General features: G+C 44.6%; 1 protein-coding gene across 6 annotated transcripts in view; it reads left to right on the plus strand.

Annotated features, from left to right (window-relative positions):
• Positions 1-15,013, plus strand: part of RECQL5 (RecQ like helicase 5) — a 56,633-nt gene that overhangs the window by 6,304 nt on the left and 35,316 nt on the right. For all 6 annotated transcript variants that reach the window (XM_039502393.1, XM_039502391.1, XM_039502389.1 and 3 more), the window contains 4 exons: positions 299-404; positions 869-980; positions 5,432-5,594; positions 6,908-6,990. In XM_039502393.1, coding sequence (XP_039358327.1) covers positions 299-404; positions 869-980; positions 5,432-5,594; positions 6,908-6,990 — 464 coding nt within the window. The remainder of the gene's footprint in view (positions 1-298; positions 405-868; positions 981-5,431; positions 5,595-6,907; positions 6,991-15,013) is intronic.

Genomic DNA, 15,013 nt, shown 5'->3' on the forward strand with positions numbered 1-15,013 from the left:
CAGTTCTCCCTGTGCAGAATGGGGTTAATAGCACTTCCCTGTGTCCATTACAGATTGTGAGAAGCCTAGATACTACAATGATGGGCCATGCTTCCTGCTTCGTTTACTTCCATGCTGGTTTATCAACCCCACTGGGAATACTTAAAACTCAAAGGATATTTTGCAGCTGCAGGGGAGCCAGCACAGGGAGAAGAATGTCAAGCTTTTGTAGCCCTGTCCCCTCAGCAATAATGGCTATGAGCTTTTTCTGTCTTTCCCGGATAGCGTTCTGGATTCTCTCTTCTCTGGCTCTCTGTAGGTATACTCTGGCTGTGGCATTGTGTACTGCAGGATGAGAGAGGTCTGTGACCAGTTGGCTATTGAGCTGAGCTACAGAGGAGTGAAAGCCAAGGCCTATCATGCAGGTACTGGACGTTGTGTCTACATTGTACAGCCCCTCAGTCAGGGCTTTAGAATTTCACATTATCTAATAGTCTGTGTCAGGGCTACCGTAGGGAGCAACTCTATACATGTGATCCTGTGGCTGCTGAGATTTGGTCAGGAGCTTGAGTTGACAGGCCTTTGATCTGAGTGGAGTGGGATGGGGTGGAAAGGTGCTCCTTTGGCTTTGGAACTCGGTGCCCTCTGCCAGTCCTATCTATTCAGGCTTTTGCCTGAGAGGGAACTGAATTTTCCTCTTGGGGTGTGGGGAGTATTGACTCTTTTTGTTTGATGAGCCAGTCTGAAGTGGGGGGTAATGTACTTGGCTTTGACCAGCACATTTTTTATACATAGGAGAGTGGGGAGAGATTGCTGGAAAACTGAGGGGTGAAAGGGTATCTCCTCTTTCTCTCTGATTTCCCTGCTTTCTCTCCTTTTCCCTCCCCAGGGCTGAAGGCAGCAGACAGAACTTCGATTCAGAATGAGTGGATGGAGGAAAAGGTCCCTGTTATTGTTGCTACCATCAGTTTTGGAATGGGAGTCGACAAAGCCAACGTCAGGTATGTAGGGGCTTGGGTAGAGAGGGGAAAACGTCCTCCTTAGGGTCCCTCTCCTGTATACTAACTGCAGTCTCAAGAACTTGATACACTTTTCTAGCCCTCCCTGTGAAGAAATTAGATCTCCACCAGGGGGCGTGGGGATGGGAGGAATTCATATTCAAACTTCATAAACGTGTGAGAGGTGTTTCTGTTTAGAAGCTGCAGAGAGCGGAAAGGTTGGGCTTTTACTTGTTAAACAAAGATCATTAGAGGGTCTGACTTGAGGGGACGTGCTACAGACAAAGTGTACTCTACTTTGCTGCTCTCTGAGGTATAAAGGGGCTTGACAGTTGCTTTTGCAAGATTAGGTTTTGACTTCCTTGTTTTCCCAGAGGTTTCCCTGGAGGGTTGGAGACTGGCATCAAATAGACAGATTTGAGCAGTGGAGAGGGAAAGACTTTCTTAGCTGCTGTTTAAAACTATGCTTAATTCCTGATTAACTCAAACTGCTGGCAGACACTTTGAAGAAAATTTGTCTTTGTGAAAGATTCGACGCACCTGCCCCTTCAGCTAAGGACTAATTCTTTTAGTCCTCTAGCAAAAATTGGGATGACAGGACTTGATATTCCTGATATTTCTAAAGGTAAAGGACAAACAAAAAGAAAAAAATCCTTTCAGGCCTTCTTTATGCATCACAACATTTGGTTTTGGGTTTTTTGTTTTTTTTTTAAATAGGGGGCACATGCAGACATGCCTGTTTGCAAGTCACCAGAAAATTCAGAAGAATGCCTTCTCTTGCAGTTATGCCTGGGCATTATCGTGAGGAATAGCATCCCTATAGTAAGGATGAAAGGATGAGATTTGCTGATTTTTCTGAGTGCTCTAAAATCCTCATGCGTAATAGCATTAAGTAAATAAATGGAAGGTTAAAGTCTCTAGTCAGCACCAACAATACAGCAACCTGATCATGCTGCTCACTCAAGTTCTGAACAGCTGAAGACTGAGGGCTTGGCTATACTTGTGAGTTAGAGCACATTAAAGCGGCCCCAGGCTCCCTAGCTCACTACCCATCCACCCTGGCAAGGCACATAGAGTGCTCTGACTCCAGGACTAGAGTGCTCCTGGTAATCCACCTCAGTGAGAAGATTAACACATGGTGCACATTGACTGAAACACCCAGGTGTCAGTATGAACGAGGTGTTGCATTACTGCGCTCTGATTAGCCTCCAGAAACGTCCCATAATCCCCTTAAGTCAAGTGGCTACTCTTGTCATTGTTTTGGAATCACTGCAGGAATGCAGATATTCCCTTTGAAAGCTCTGTTTCTGACAGCTGGCATGCTTATCTGCTCCGAGACAAAGCAACCATTACTATGGAATGCTGTGTGAGAGAGAGAGGTGGGGGGAAGGAGAAAGGGGTCTGCTGCTGTTTGAATTTACAAGACAGCATGCTGACATGCTCTCCGCCTCCCAAAAAACTCACTCTCTCCCCCCACATACACACAACACCCTCCCCCCCATTTGAAAAGCACGTTGCAGACACTTGCATGCTGGGATAGCTACCACAATGCACTGCTCTCTGTGGCCGTTGCAAGAGCTGCTAATGTGGCCACGCCAGTGCGCTTGCAGCTGTCAGTGTGGACAGATTGCAGCGCTTTCCCTACTGTGCTCTACGAAGGCTGGTTTAACTCAAAGAGCTCTATGTCTGCAAATGTAGCCATGCCCTGAGTGTGATTAAAGAAAAACAAGTAGTGATGGCTTCACACAATGGCAGCATGATTAAAGAGGCTGCTGGACATCAGCATAAGCGCCCACAATAGAGTTCTATTCTAAGAACTGGTTTGATGTTGACACAGACAGATGACAGTATCAAACCAGTAATATGTGTTTGTCATGGAAAACAAACACAGTAAACAAATTTCATCTTTCTACAATAATTTATCCAGTCTAGAGACCCCAAAAGTTTACAGCTATCCATATTACCTCTCAGAGGGCTGTAGTTTCTATGAAAGAGGTCTGAAGGTAATGTCAGATACTAGAAAAATTTAAGTCATTTAGTACTTTTAAAAACAGTCATAGCAAACCTCAAATGGGATTCCCCCCATAACAGCCTGATTTTTCTACAGCAGTTTAATAAACAACGATAAACATTTAAAACCATCCCTTAAAAACAGACTTTGTGTACCCTTGTCACCCCTGTTAAAATGGAGATTGTGGTATATACACACACATCCCTCTCCCCACCCTTCCCCCCCATATTGCTGTGCCACATCAGGGCCCAGGGTGGAGTTAGTGCAAATTGGGGTAATTTGGTCAAGGAGTTCCTCAAATACAGGTCTCCCCTCCCCCATGAGGAGCTGATTTTAATATTCAAATTGCTCTAAAACCCAGGAGGCTGGACTAGATGACTTCTTGAAGTCCCTTCCAGACCTACATTTCTATGATTCTGTGTGTAAAGAGATTTTTCTTGAAAATTACTGTTTCACAATCGAGGCTGGGGTAGACTTTGGGAGATGGGGAAGGACCCCATTGAGATGAATGGGTTAGCTCACATGTGCCATCTTCCTAAGCACAGTCATGGATGCTACTAGATTGCTACAAAGGCGGAATTGACTATTGTGCTCCTCTACTTGTACAACCCACATAACTCAGCACAGAAATTAGGAGTCTCCTTGTACAGTATTATGAACTGTAGCAACCTGCAGCATGGAATCCCTGTACCAGTCAATACGTCAGTCCCTAACACAGTGGAGGGCAGTGGGAGAGCATACAGATGAATGAGAAAATACATAAAACAGCAATTTAGTCATTCTGTGTTGCTTGTAAGGGCAACCCTGGCCAAAACATACTTACAGTAGAATCCCAGTGGCTCTTGCCAGCTGCTGGTGCAGAGTTAAGTGTGTTGGGCAGAACGGACTATTTCCTGGCTTTCAGTGGTTTAAGGATAGACACATTTGATATTCCAGAAAGGTATGTGGTACTATCCATCAACCTTAACCCTGCAGTAACAAAGTTCTTGGGGTGGGAATTGTACACACATCATCAGGTATAAGATCATGCCTGGGAAGTGCTGGAGGAGGCCCTGAGGGAAATGAAGGGAGGGTTCCTCTGCTGTTGTCAGCCCCTCCCTGTTTGCTGCTTATTCATTGTGGCTGGAGATGGTGTATTTGAGGTGCTCATAAACATACAGGCAAGGAGGAAATGTTCTGCTCTGCTGCCTCCTGGTTGGTCCTGGTTATGACAGAGTGTTTTTGTTTAAATGAGGATAACCAGTGACTAGATTCCTGCAGTCTCACACTCCATACATCTGCAGCACACAAACTTCTGGAGTGTGGGGTTTAGCATACACTAATGAGGTCACTTTTGAGGGAACCCTTTGTATAAAATATTGGCAGCACATCACCGGAGCATAAACTGCTCTGGGACCCAGAGGGTAGGGAACACAGCTGTCAGTGAATGTTCTAATACAGGGGTAGGCAACCTGCGGCACGCGAGCTGATTCTCAGTGGCACTCACACTGCCCATGTCCTGGCCACTGGTCTGGCGGGCTCTGCATTTTCATTTAATTTGAAATGAAGCTTCTTAAACATTTTAAAAGCCTTATTTACTTTACATACAACAATAGTTTAGTTATATATTACAGACTTATAGAAAGAGACCTTCTAAAAATGTTAATGTATTACTGGCACATGAAACCTTAAATTAGAGTGAATAAATGAAGATTCGGCACAACACTTCTGAAAGGTTGCCAACTCCTGGCCTAACAATTATAGGTTTAAGTCAGCCATGCAATGATATTTTGATTGCAGTTTTTGTGTGCAACTTTAATGGTTGTTTAGTAATGATCCATGGTGGCATATTATGATTGCAAGGGAGCCCTTACTGTACAGGGGAAGGTTGTGAGCCAGAATTCCATATGCATAGCTTGTAGGCAAAGAAGTGTCTAATTGAAGTTTAAATGGGGAAAGTTCTATCGCCTGTGTATACAAGAGGTCAAACTAGACCACAGTGGTCCCTTCTGGCCTTAGAATCTATGAATAATACTATTATAAAACATGTTGCAAATCCTTAAAGTAAATAATGCATATTAATAACATGCACAACTTTACAGTAAAAGAACGCAAACTCCTGCAGATCAATACTGTTTTCTTCCCCCTTCACAGCTACAAATCTTTATGCATTTATAGTATCTACACCATGCCTATTCTCCTCCATTCGCTTTGGGTGTGTCCCGCTGACTTATTGTTCTCACACACACACTAGGCTTTTGTTGTAGCTTCCCTTGGTGCCTCTTCACTGTTTTAAGAATGCCCAGGTAAGAATCCCTTGCTCCATTCCCTCCCAGGTCCTTGCTCTCACTTACGCTGCTCTGTTTCTACTTTATTGTTGGCCTCAATAGAGAGCATCTCTGTGTTTGCAATGATGAGAGAAAAGACTTCAACTTGATGCTTACCATTCTCTTATCCCATGCAGATTTGTTGCCCATTGGAATATTGCAAAGTCGATGGCTGGATATTACCAGGAGTCTGGAAGGGCTGGGAGAGATGGGAAGCCGTCCTGTTGCCGTCTCTATTACTCTAGGAATGACCGGGATCAAGTCTCCTTCCTGATCAAGAAGGAGCTTTCTAAACTCCAGGTAGGATCTGCAGAAGAGCTTCCTACAGCATTACTAACACTAGGTTTGCTCTATGTCACAGGCCTGGCTAGCACCACCTTCTGCACAATGCATAGCACTATAGGTGCTCCCTGCCTCAGTTCACAAATTATGGCAGCCTGTTTGGAACAGGGCAGTCTGTGCTGCAAGCTCAGCACCCATCTTTACATAGTTAAACTCAGAATTGGGCTGTCTGTGCCTTTAAACAGGCAAGTGCTTGAAGCCAAGGCCCTAGCCTGGTTCAGGGCTTGCACTGAAGAGCTCCTTCTCTGTCCAAGTCTCCCCCAGTACTCCCCTGGAGAGGAAGCAGACAAGCCTTCTTAACTGGCCTGCTGGCTTCTGATTGGACAGGGTCTCCTCCTGGCCTTTCTGGGCCTCTGGAGGACTAACTCTTGTTTGTAGCCTGGGCTGAGTTGGTTTTCCTAGAGCAGGGGGGTGTCAGTGCTCCAATCGCTGCAGCAAGAGATAGAGGAGGCCAGATATACCCCATCACGGTCTAGTTAAATGGCTCTCAACCTTTCCAGCCTATTGTACCTCTTTCGGGAGTCTGATTTGTCTTGCGTACCCCCAAGTTTCACTTCACTTAAAAACTACTTGCTTCCAAAATCAGACCTAAAAATACAAGTGTCACAGCACTGAAAAATTGCTCACTTTCTCATTTTTACCATACAATTCTAAAATAAATCAATTGGAATATAAATAACTGTACTTACATTTCAGTGTCTAGTATATAGAGCAGTATAAACAAGTCATTGTCTGCATGAAATTTTAGTTTGTACTGACTTTGCTAGTGCTTTTATATAGCCTGTTGTAAAACTAGGCCAATATCTAGAGGAGCTGATGTACCCCCTGGAAGATCTCTGCATATCCCCAAGGTTACACATACCCCTGGTTGAGAACCACTGGTCTAGTCAGCCCCTTGTTTGCAGTTACCTCAGACTGTCCCAAGGCAGTTTCCCCAGTTCTGGCCACATTACTGCTACTAGGACTGGGGTTAGAGGCATTGGGCTTGGATCTGGCTGCAGCAGTGTCACAGCTTAGAGTGGAAGAGGCAGAAGTGCTGGGGAAGAGATGGCTGGACCTAGCTGCAGCATTGTCAGGGGGCCTGGAGGCATGGCAGAGGAGGTGGTGGACACTCTTGGCTGCGGTACTACCATGGGGTGGAGAAGTGGAGCATAGATCGGGTTGCAGCCATGTTCTGGAAAGATGGTCAGGTTTGGCTGTCAGCAGAGGTGCTGCATCCGTCCATAGCTACATCAAAGACGGCTTTAAGTATTGTCTTTTATTATTCCCAGGAGAAAAGAGGCACCTTGAAAGAGTCCGATAAAGCTGTGCTGACGGCGTTCGATGCTATAGTGAATTTCTGTGAAGAGCTGGGGTAAGTGTCTCTCTTGTATGCATTGATATCAGGAGGGGTGGGTGAATTAATCTACTCTTCCCCTCTTTGGCACCATTATTGCCAGTGTATTTTGTAACTATGATGCTGTGGAAAAACTTAAATTTCTAGACCTCAAAGTTTTGGTGGAAAATGTGAACTGAATGTAACAGATGCAGTGCTGTCTATAGACTTGGGAAGATTGTCAGAAATAGTAGTTCTAAGAGGTGTGAACTGCCTGCTTTCATTTTAATTCGTTGTTACTCCTGGAAGACAGGGTACTGGGCTAGATTGGCCACACTGGGTCAAACCAATGGCCCTTATGTTATGTGCACAAATCCCATCATCTGCCCACCTGCTTTCCCAGGCACCAAAATACACAACTGTCTCCTGTTAAAACCTCCAACTTCCCCTATGACAGCTTCTACAAGGCAGTTGTTTGCTGCCAATGCAGAAATCTGCAGCATGTTGAAAATCAGAGAAGCATAAAATAAACTGACCTTAATATTAAAATAAATAGCCAAAAGTTGCATTTGCATATTTAAAACACTCTACTTTTGAGTGTACATGAAGCTACCCCAGAATTCCTAATTTGCTGCAGAATTCTGCACTAGGTTCTGCATTGCAGAAACCAGGGGCCCTTGTGTTAGATTGCACAAGGCGTTGGCTATTTCTACTGATTATTTAGGCCACCTACCCTGTATCTGAGTGTCACTGCCTCTGAGACTGGCCGGTTCAATGGCTTATGTAACCACATGCGGTATAATCTCTCCTCTGTTCTGAGCATCTCATCTTTCTCCAGCTCCTATCAATGGAGTGCCCATTGCCACCAAGACCTCAGAGTGTGAAATTGGCACCTAGCATTGTTATTGATTATCTGGTTATGGGAAGGGGCTACTGTATGACCATGATATCCTCCCATGCTACCACATGGAATTGTCATGCAGCATCAGCATTTTTCTGCTAAAGAAACCAAAGGGAATGGGCAGTGTTTCTTTGTGCAGTTTTTCCTATTTTCTGACTCTCACTGGACACTCCAGTTGTCTATTTTTGACTTTGCCACATCATCTCTCCTGTAAAGAAAGGCATGATCTAAAGCCCAGTATCTTGGTGTAGAAGCAGTTAGCTTTAATGTTTCCCTCTGATTCAAAAGAGCTCCATGCTGCAAGATGCTAAGTGTCCCTAATTCCTGTTGTCCTTAACAGGAGTTTAGGGTGCTCAGCACCTTTCAGGATCAAGCCCATAGCGCGCACACGCCCAAGTTGGGGAACCTAAATGCAGACTTGTAACCACTATACACATTACAAATAGTGTACTATGAATCCGAGAAGGCTGTAATTGTAACAAATTACTATGTGCCACTAGTTTGAGACAGCAAGACCTTAATTTTCCCAATAAGAGAGCAGTGTATGTTTACAAACTGGGAAATGACTATCCTCCCTCCCACATAAGCCTTGGATCCATTTTCATCGTGTGGCTCTGCATCCAGGGTGGTTTTGTCAGGATTCAGTGTGGAAACGGGAATGTTTATTTTCTCATTGCTGGAGTCCTGGTGAGGGCGTTGCCTTCAGTCATGTTTTGACAGAGAACAAGACCTGTTGAACAGGTTATTCTGAAGGATTTTTACCAGTTGCCCTGAGGTCTGGCCCAAATGTGAGAATAATTGGCATGCCCTTGAAACAATGCTTGACTGGTTGCAGTTAAGGTGACTCCACTAGGTGTCTGCTGTGAGGCACCATGCTCTAATATTTTGGTCAGTTTATGCAGCTAAGTCAGTCTTCAGCTGCTGTTGCATGCCTTTAGGTCGTACCTAGAGTAGCCAGCTGGCTGCCTCTGTTGCCAGTTGAAATGAGAAGTCCTTTTTAATAGCTATGGGGTGAAGAGGTCTTTGCTTCCGTCTCTGATTACTCCATGATCTCTCTGCTGAGATTACTAGCAAGGGTTTCGTCGCAGCTGGTTTGCAATGGACACTTGTGCACTCGGAACTGAACCGAGACTGCCAAACTAATTTTGCACAAGCCATCAGTAGTTATAGCAGGACTTTCTAGAGTATGTGTTAGTACCAGAACTTGGGTTAGTTAAGGTTCATGTAATTGCTCCTTCATCTTGACTTACATCTCCCACCCTTGAGTGACGGTAGCCTGGCTAGTTACAGTGAAGACTCTCCCCGGTGCTGTGCCACTGCAGCAGTAAAGCAATGGGTATGTGCTAGGGAACTTTGTATGTGACGGACCCATGTAATAATACGTTACCTGGAAAAAATAGATTTTCTTTAGCTGAGACTATCGGAGAAGGAAATAATGTTTCTTCTGTCCACCCTTTTCTTGCTGCACTGTTGTTAAGGGGGGAGGGGGATGCTGACCACTCTATATTTAAGGCTGAAAGTAGCTTCTAATTATAAATCTCACTTTTTTTCCCCCAACCTCCTCAAAACCTTCCCTTCCCGATCTTCACCAATCCCCACTACCCCCTGAAATTTCACATGCCACATCTCATCCCAGGGTAGAATCTTACTGTGATCTTTACTGCAGGTGTCACTGCAGGGCCCCTCCTTGGGTTTGTCTGCTGCCTGCTGTAACTTGCTACTACCTGGAAATCTTTATTAAGAGACTGTTCAAAGAAACATCACATTTTCGTGTTATCCATTTTTTTTTATTTTAAACTAATAGGTTTTTCTACCCATTTTCATAAAAAACAAACAAACCTCCAGAAACCAAAACAACAAAAACCCTGACCTTGTGGGGTCCTAAATTACAACAAAAGGAGGAGAGAGGGACACTTGGATTGTCTTGCACGCACGTTATTTTAGGTTGTTATGTAACCAGAGCAGAAGAACGCTGCATCAGCTTCTTTTAATGAAAAAGCTTTTCACATAGAAGGGTCGAGATGAGCTTTTGATCTGGGGGCTATTTCCTTCTTCATCTGAATACGGGGCAAAAAAAGAAGTGCTGCTACCTTGGTGGAGTTACTCGAGGGTGTCTTCCAGCTTCAGAATGTCAATAACCCAGTAATTTTCCTTGTCGGGGAAAAGTTCAGGCAAGCAAATATCTTGACTGTAGGGTTTGGCTGGTCACATGGTCCTGAATTGAGATTGCATTGTGTGTAGAGGTAGTTGAGTACACAACAGCATGAGGGCCTCCCTTGTAGGCGCAATCAGATTGTAAGTGCCTCAAGTCTGTGTGTGAAGAATTAACCACACAAGAAGGATAAAAGATGAAGCTTCCCATTGACCTGATCAAACAGTTGGTGGATGAGACAATTCTTGCCTGGTTGTGGTATTCTTGAAATGCCCCACTCTTGTCCTTGCTGTTTATATGCAACTTGCTTTACGCTTTGGGGCTGAGCAACAGCCAAAGATGGCAGCAAACAAGAGGAGGGCAATGAAGACTGTGCAGAATGACCCAATCACCACTAGTCCTGCAAGAGCCCAATCATCTGTCAGAATGCAACTCTTCAAGTTTTCCAGAACTGGGGACGCCGCTTGTGTTGAGGATGACATGCTGGTCCGCCCCTGCTGGAATTAGAGTGGGGAAACCAGATGAGTGTCTCATGCTTGTCTGCCTTCTCTACTTCCTCAACAGATATATGCATGCACACACCCTTTACACACTTAGTAGCATTGTTCTTTAAAAAGGTGTAATCACTCTTTAGATAAACCAATCCCATGAACATGAACAGAATATAGAACACCGAAGAACTGTCTAGTGGTCTGTGCCAGAGAAGAGAGAAGATTCTGCCCTTAAAATTCTGTTCAGGGATTAATTATTCCAGCAGTGGGGTTTTATTTTACCAATATTTCAGCAGTGTCTGCTGGTGCAGCTACAGTCATGGCTTTGTCAGAATCTTCAGTATAAGGATTGTATAGTCTGGATGTAAAAGGAATATAATAAAAATCAGTGACCATAGCAAGTCTGTCAGAGCAGAAAATGTTTTAAACCAGATCCCCAGCAGGGGTAAATCAGGAGAGCACCACTGAGGCCAGTGAGATACTCAGGTTTTCAGCAGTTGAGGATGTGGCTCTTTTAGAATAAAAAGTTAGGCTCTTAAGTCATGGGAGTACACCGGACATGGAAGTATGCTCTTGTACCCCATAGCAAAAGCAATCTGTTCTTCAGGCACATTATCAAATGGGGGATTAAACCTTCTTGTCGTTTAATACAAAAAGATAAGGAATTAGAACAGCCAAGATACCTCCATGCAAACATTTCTCCTCCCGCAGGTGTAGTTATGCAGTGTGTTAGTTTTAGCTTTTCCTCCCATTTTTGACCCAAACCTTAACATTCCTTTAGCAGTAACGCATGGTGTTAAACTGCAACTAAAATATCTTTATTTTATTGACATAATTTAATCTGGAGTCTCACTGGGCTCTACACACTTACTCATTCAATGCCATCTTGCCCGTTGCCTTGCTCACAGCCATACTGTTACACCATTAAAATAACATCTGACATCTCTTTGCAAGAAGCTTTAATGCTTCCCTGCTTTTGACACCTCAGTGAGAAATGAAAGGATGGTTGGATTATTCCTCCTTCCGTCAGAGCGACTGCTATCCTGACCTAATACACAGAGTGGAGGAGAGGGAGACAACACCTCACTAACTTATTTCAGTCTACTTATACCTGTACTAACCCCTCCCCTTGCATTTCTGCCCTTAATACTGCATGAAAGGAAAGGGATTAGACAGTGTGAAGTTAATTTCACCCTCGCAAAGCGGGGCCCGCTAGAATCTCAGAAACACACTCCAGTTGCTGTTTGTTACTTCTGCTCCAGCAGCCAACGTATTTGGATAATGCTTTGGTTTTGGAATCACAGCAGATCATTTTAACAGGGTCCTTTATAACTCTGCAGTTAGACATGTAGTGACAAAGGGCCTGTGTGGGATAGTTCACCCCTGAGAAGGCTTCACGCAGACCCTCTGGGAAAGTCCCCTCGCCCTCTAAAGTAGTGACAGCATCGATAGCCTCAAAATAGGTCTCCTCCAAGCCCAAGGGAAGAAACACAGTCTGACTGCATACCCCAAAGCTGCCATCTTTCCTCTGAATGCAGTCGGCCTTGAAACGAAGTAGTTGTGGATGGTTCCACTATTACCTGAAGCTGCTGTGGATGTAGCGTATGTGCCTTCTGCCGCTGATGCCTTCTCTGCACGTCCTGCAGAAGATCCTGGCCTGCTGAGAGGTCCCTCTTCAGTGTGCACGGGAAGGGCGGACTTTCTGTGGGAATTGCCTGTTTGTACTTTAGTAAATTATTAACAGCAGTGGCAGTGTTTTGTGTCTCCCTGCAGACTTTCTGGAAGGGTGGTGAGGCTTATCTGTGGCTTGTCTGATTGTACAGTTCAGAGATGTGGTTTGCCCATGACTCAGCCACTCCCAAGCCTTATTTGTGTCTGTGTGTGTTTCAATTGCAGTAGTCCTGCTGGAAAGGTAGTGGAGGGAAATGGTAGGTATCGTATCCAGCCCTTGAAGGCTGTGAGACGTGTGATTAAAAGCTGTGGCTCTGTTCAATGCTGTTACTCCTTGATCTATTTGATCAAGCACCAGCCAGTGAGAGAGCCTGAGGGGGGGTATGTTGGCAATATGAACCTTTTCCCCAAAGGAGTAAAACATTCATCACTTTGGTAGAGACCTAGAGTTGCTGCCTTTAAGAGTTTGTCCTGACGGTGGGCCAAATTGATTGGATCAGGTTCAGACATGGTGTGAAGTTGAGTTGCATACGCATGCACCAGGTTTGAATTTGGCCATATATGTCATCCCATCATGATGCAATGTCCTGACTCGATGCTGTGCTGACTCCAGAGGATATTTTTGAAAATTTCAATGTCGTGCAAGTCTTACTTGTATGATGTGAGACTGTCATAGGAAACAATGCAACAGGTAACAACCCTTCCTCTCTATTCTTCATCCCACTGATTTTTTTGCTTTATGGTCTCCACATGACACTGATTGAATCAAACATCTTTTCTTTCCTCCTTTCCGTGCCTCCATCTTGCTGCAGGCATCCATTCCAACAAAAAACCTCAGATACTTGAGAGGACCTGCTAGTTCCTTTAGCTGCTGGGCCAGGTGGTAGCTCACAACCTCACTCTTGGTGGAGGGGATTCGGCTCTCATCTCTGATTTATGTACAGAAGTCAGTATCCCAAACTCAGTTTAGAAACAAAGGGCATGTCTACAATGCAGCCACTACAGTGGCCCAGCTACAGCACTGTGCCACTGTAGCACCATAGTGTGGGGATGCTTCCTACATGAACAGAAGGTGTTTTTCCCCTTCACAGCCCTGCATAACCTAGTCAATCTAATCTTTAAATGTCGACCAGGCCTTACTCTTCTCTTTTTAGAAGTGTGTTGAACAAGGCCACACTTCCAATCAGTATTTTCATCAATTTGTAACAGTACAGGCAGAGTAGTCCCTTACAGAGAAATTGCACTGTGGGATAGCTATAATCAAATAGACTCTTTGCTGCTTTCTTAAAGTGGAATGGGAAGATTACACAAGTAGAGGGCTCAAGGGGTGTGGGGGAGGGGGTGAACTTGTTGCTCACCATCAGATCCTACAGGCTGATCAAAATTTGCATTAACTGAGGTCAGTTTAGCACTCTAAAGTGGGAGGGTTAATCCTGGTGAGTAGAAGTTTTTATGTAAAATATATGTGATCACACCCCACTTGACCAAAATGAAAATTGCATAACAAGAAAACAATGACAGCTGCTTCTGGAAGATTAAAGCAATTGCCACTTGCATCTTGCACTTCCTCCTTCCATGCTAACTCCAGCTGTTGCATGTTTACAAAAACTTCTGCATTTGAAGAGAGTTATTCTCTGCCGGTGCTTGCTGGACTTAAAAAAAAAAATTAAAAAAAAATCCCCTCCTCCTATCTGAGCAAGGAGTCGCCCCAGATCCAACACCGCAAGGGGTAAATCTGCCTGTGGCTCCCAACCACTTTGTCTGTAGATTATTTTAAGCCAGAGACTAGATATATGTATGTGTGGTGTGCAGGTGTCGTTGGTCCAGCATTTATTAGCCAATCATAAACTATAGAAATTCAGTGAGGTGAACTAGGATTTGCAGCATCCTCTGAAATTCTCTGTGCACTGGGATTTAGACCCCATCTAGCCATGTACTTAAGCATCTGCTGAATTTCAAGCATGTGAGTAATCCCACTAATTCTGAGGGGACTGCTCACATGCTTTAAAGAGCAAGTAGCACCTCAGCACTTTGCAGAACAGAGCCCATAGTATCAGTCTCCTCACAGGGGTGGGGTGTCCATGCCACCTCCTGGCAGGACACCATTCTCCTGGTCTGAAATATGATCTTGATTTCAGGCTGTCTTTAGCGAGTGTTTAAATTCCCTATTGCTCTCTTTCTATCCCTCTTTTTTTTTTTTTTTTTAAATTCCCGGTTGTTGCTAATTCGGGAACATGTTGCGGTAGAGATAAGGCAGGGGCCTTCCTCTTGCTGCTCTTGGTCAGTATTTTAAACCTTGTTGCTATGCCTGTGTAGATAAGGGCTGGTAAATATGGGCTTGCTTGTAGCAGTCCCGGAGTACTCACTGTCACTCCAGGTGAGTTTCCTCACTGCAGTGTCCTCCTTGTGACAGCCACCATGACTGCATTAGCACAGGCAGCTCCATGACGGTGAAACGCTTCATGCTAGGATCCTATTCATTTCCATAACAGCCACTGCCTGGCTGGGGGTAGGGAAGAAGTAGGTGCTGTTTCATTGGTCACAGGTATCTAGGTCTAGGTTTCTAGCTAACTGAGAAACAAAAAGCTCATCCTTATAAGTGAGGATGTATTAAGTTTCCCGTTGGGCAGTCAGTTAACATCTCTGTGCCTCAGGGATAACCACAGATGTACCTAGTGTGAGGGTTACTTCCGTGATGTCTGGAATGTTGTTGTAGCCATGTTGGTCCCAGTATATGAGAGAGACAAGGTGGGTGAGGTAATATCTTCTATTGGATAAAAATACCCTATTACCTGTGAGTGAATACTTTTCGCAGAGTGTTCATTCCATATCTGACGTGTCAGCCCT

Source organism: Mauremys reevesii, linkage group 15, assembly GCF_016161935.1.
Source record: "Mauremys reevesii isolate NIE-2019 linkage group 15, ASM1616193v1, whole genome shotgun sequence".
In the NCBI taxonomy this organism is placed as follows: domain Eukaryota; kingdom Metazoa; phylum Chordata; order Testudines; family Geoemydidae; genus Mauremys; species Mauremys reevesii.